Source organism: Pundamilia nyererei, unplaced genomic scaffold, assembly GCF_000239375.1.
Source record: "Pundamilia nyererei isolate P.nyererei 1_Seehausen unplaced genomic scaffold, PunNye1.0 scaffold01079, whole genome shotgun sequence".
Classification (NCBI taxonomy): domain Eukaryota; kingdom Metazoa; phylum Chordata; class Actinopteri; order Cichliformes; family Cichlidae; genus Pundamilia; species Pundamilia nyererei.
The window spans coordinates 18,299-20,230 of NW_005188480.1; the positions used below are offsets into that span (position 1 = coordinate 18,299).

The following is a 1,932-nucleotide window of genomic DNA, read 5'->3' on the forward strand; positions in this document are numbered from 1 at the left end:
GCAGGTTGGATCTCTGTCAGGTTTCAGTTTGTGCTGAGTTAAGGCTCACCGGGCAGATGAAGGTCGTGCTCCCACACTCGTGTCTCCTCGGGATCTTGCACCATCAGCATCACTTCCTCTGCGTTCGTTGTCAGGATGATCTCAAAGGTCGGGTGGTAATTTGGTCCGTAATTTTCAAAAAACTCTGCACGCTGAAGCGAAATGGAAACGCACAATTTAAAACAGCTTTGTGGACAAAGTGTCTGCTGACACTCAGCGACTGATACTCACTGCAGGCTGTATTTTAAAGTGGTGCGGGGCGCTGCTCAGACTGTACTTTTGACCTTTGTGGAAATAACAGAAGGACGGCGCTTCGATGTGCTCTGAAGCAGCGTGCTGCGCTTTCACCTTCAGAGACATCACAACATTTTCTTAGTGCATGAATAGTTTCAGAGCTTCACAGCAAACAGATGCAGAACAATCAGAGGATTTATTCATGCAGAAGCCATTTAATGATTTCATGATAAAGTCATACGTCGTGCAGAGGGACGTTTCCTGGGAGCAGCATCACACTGAGGATGGGGCGTGGCCTGTTTCTCAGGAAGAGCAGGACTTGGCCACGAACGGGTTTCGTCATGTAATTGAAAAACCGCTCAACGAGATCCCAGACGAGGCCAAAGGCGGAGAGGTGAGGGACGTCCACGACCACGTGAGTCTCAGTGATCTCCAGAGGCTGTATGATGCTCATGCCATCATCCGTGATGTGGACCACAGAGATGCTGTCAGAGACCAGTGCTGGGAAAACACACAGCTTCGTTCACTGCAACAGCCTCCAGAAACTTTCCATGGAAAGCAAATCAGAGCATTTTCTGCAGGTTTAATTCTCCTTCAGGTGGTTCAGTGGCGTCCTTACCCGGCTCAGGCTCACAGTGTGGGAGGTGCAGCTGACGTATAGAGTCCCGAGGACACTCGATGCCGAACAGCGGGCCTCCGGCCACTTTGTGCGCTGGTTGGAGGACCAGAGGATCCCAGATCAGAGTCTTGTAGGTGACCTCACTCTCACGAGTCACATCAAAGACCAGACCAGTCAAAGAACACTGGAACAACCCTGGACCGGGAAACAGGAACCTGAACGACACACAACGGTTCAATATGGAGCTCAATGCTGTAGCTGTTAAATTCAGTCTAATTTCTGTTTGTATAGCTATTCGTCTCTAATGTGCTTTCAATTACGAAGTAAAAACCCTACAATCTTAGTGACAGAACTGAAATTCTAAAATGATGCTCTTGGTGATCATGAGAAGAAATAACTTTTAACAGGAAAGGCCGCTGACAGAAGCAGCTCAGGGAGGTGCAGCTACCCATGTGACTGGTTGGAGATCAGACAAGGTTGGGTGTGGTCATGGCGGTGACTAAATGTCTTCCTATTAGTTATTATTAACCTGGGAATAAGAGGACAGTTTCAGATAACAGGGATTGAAAACTGCCAGCGTTAAACAACAAACACAGAAGAACGCAGGAGGAACTTTCAGCTGTGTGACCAGAACAGCATGTAAGTGTGTGGTCAGGACAAACATGAGAGTGAATGCTATACCAGTTCACTTAATGCATACAACAAGCAAACCTGCGTCTTTGCTATGAGTAGATACACCTGCCACCACATGGATGAGATGATAAACTTCTACTGTGCAGCAACATTAACTAGTGTTTCCTGTTTCAGCTGTTCATCAGCTCTTTGAGGGCGGGGTCAGGATACTGTTAGTAAGACATTGGTAAACCATGAAGCATAAATAAATATAAAATCATACATTTTCACTACAGGTCTGCTGGGAAGGTAAAGCTCTGAACATATTTAATAAGCACTGAAAGCAAGACTGAACCTTTTGCAACTGAGGGCACGTTGACAGGGTCTACAGTGAGTCTGAACACACTTTAAGACCAGCACAATCTGAC

At 46.8% G+C, this 1,932-nt stretch overlaps 1 protein-coding gene across 1 annotated transcript; it reads right to left on the reverse strand.

Annotated features, from left to right (window-relative positions):
- Positions 1 to 38: 38 nt before the first annotated feature.
- On the reverse strand, positions 39 to 1,344 carry LOC102206948 (uncharacterized). Its single transcript, XM_013908083.1, has 5 exons — positions 1,298 to 1,344; positions 893 to 1,107; positions 515 to 774; positions 271 to 387; positions 39 to 191 (listed from the first exon to the last, which is right to left on the reverse strand). The coding sequence occupies exons 1-5, from the start codon at positions 1,342 to 1,344 to the stop codon at positions 39 to 41; spliced, it is 792 nt and encodes a 263-aa protein (XP_013763537.1).
- Positions 1,345 to 1,932: the final 588 nt, after the last annotated feature.

Bases quoted from the DNA above. Each gene is read 5' to 3' on its own strand.
- LOC102206948 (XM_013908083.1), bottom strand. From the start codon at position 1,344: ATGGGTAGCTGCACCTCCCTGAGCTGCTTCTGTCAGCGGCCTTTCCT. The intron at 1,108-1,297 runs GTTAAAAGTTAT...TGTGTCGTTCAG, and splicing joins TTCTGTCAGCGGCCTTTCCT to GTTCCTGTTTCCCGGTCCAG. The intron at 192-270 runs GTGAGTATCAGT...ATTTCGCTTCAG, and splicing joins ACTTTAAAATACAGCCTGCA to CGTGCAGAGTTTTTTGAAAA.